The following is a 1,359-nucleotide window of genomic DNA, read 5'->3' as shown; positions in this document are numbered from 1 at the left end:
CCTATCTTTTATTATTTATTAGTTAATTTTTTTGGAGTTTTTGCGACGCTAGTGGCTCTTTCTTTATGGACAGTAGGCAGGAAAGGAGGTATTAGAGAGTAGGAGAGACATGCGGCAAAGGACCAAAGGTCGGATTCGAACCCGGGTCGGCCACGTGGAGAACTAAGGCCTCCGTACAGGGGTCGCGCACGCTACTGTGCCACCTGCACGCCCTGATTATCGTTTATTTTGTTTAATCGTGTTAAGTGAACGTCTGAGAGGACTTAATCTTACATCTCTGGCTCATGCATGCATGAGCCAGAGATGCATGCACACAAAGGTGTGTCTACCACTTTGCACACCTTTGTGTGCAAAGTGGTAGACACAGGTTTCAGGACGCTTCCTCTGAATACAGGAGCTTCTTGAATGACATCCAGTCTCTGTGTTCCTCCACCAGGGTGTCAGGTGTCTGGTCCTTGGATCCATGAGGAACTGGAAGATTTGTCTGAACTGGTGCAGGATCTCCGGCTTTGCTCCCAGGGCTTAAATAAGATGGACAGAGACGCCTTAAAGCAGAGTTGGAACCAGAAACTCCAAGATGGAAACTTTGTGAACAGAAACGGCAGGTTTCTGCTCTCTGCAGCAGCACCATTATCATGAGGAGGCCTTAATCCACTGAAAATGGACGTAGTCTGTAAATATCTACTTGGATTATTTTATATCCAGCCTGTGTGTGTGTGTGTGTTAGTAAGTTTTGTTTTGTTTGTCCCTTAAATAATGAAAAACTGAAATCCAAATTAAAAAGAAATAAACGGCCAATTAATTTAATTTTGTATTTGTTTGTTTTTTATTCCCTTAAGTTATTTTGGTTCAAAATTTCCTGCAACGCTTGATACCTGCTGAGGAGGTAATGCAATTAGGCTGAATGTGCTGAATCATCTAAGCATAGAAACCTAAGGGACGGTGGTTAAAAACCACTAACCTATGATGCATGCAGCTCAGCAGATCATCTACACCCCTCAATGCTTGAACTGAGCTTTTGCAGACTTTTAATTAGGCCCGAGCAGCGAAAGCGCTGCAAAGGCCTATTGTAATTGCACTGTTTATTAATTTCTCTTGACAACCTAATTTGGAATCCTTAAGCCTCAAATCTACTAGACAAGCTTGAATGTTTATTTGGTAATACACTTTACACACAGTAAGTCAGGAACACACAAGAACATGTAAGAAACAATGGCATGCATCCATTTACTCAGGCTTGTTCCTCTTATAAATTAAGATCTCTGATATAAGATTGTGCTTGTTTATTAAAGGAAAATTCCGGTTTTTAACACTTTTAGCCCATTTTCTGTAGTGTCCAGGATGAAATCGAATGATCGA

The 1,359-nt window shown here is 41.5% G+C and overlaps 1 protein-coding gene across 1 annotated transcript in view; it reads left to right on the top strand.

Annotated features, from left to right (window-relative positions):
- The window catches only part of tonsl (tonsoku-like, DNA repair protein), a 32,019-nt gene extending 31,232 nt beyond the window's left edge, over positions 1–787 (top strand). The window contains exon 28 of the mRNA XM_015385148.1: positions 437–787. Within this exon, the coding sequence (XP_015240634.1) occupies positions 437–639 (203 nt within the window). The 3' untranslated portion in view covers positions 640–787. The remainder of the gene's footprint in view (positions 1–436) is intronic.
- The last annotated feature ends 572 nt before the right edge of the window (positions 788–1,359 follow it).

The sequence above is a fragment of the Cyprinodon variegatus genome, unplaced genomic scaffold, assembly GCF_000732505.1.
Source record: "Cyprinodon variegatus isolate N-32 unplaced genomic scaffold, C_variegatus-1.0 Scaffold332, whole genome shotgun sequence".
Lineage (NCBI taxonomy): Eukaryota > Metazoa > Chordata > Actinopteri > Cyprinodontiformes > Cyprinodontidae > Cyprinodon > Cyprinodon variegatus.
This window is presented reverse-complemented; position numbering and strand designations above follow the sequence as displayed.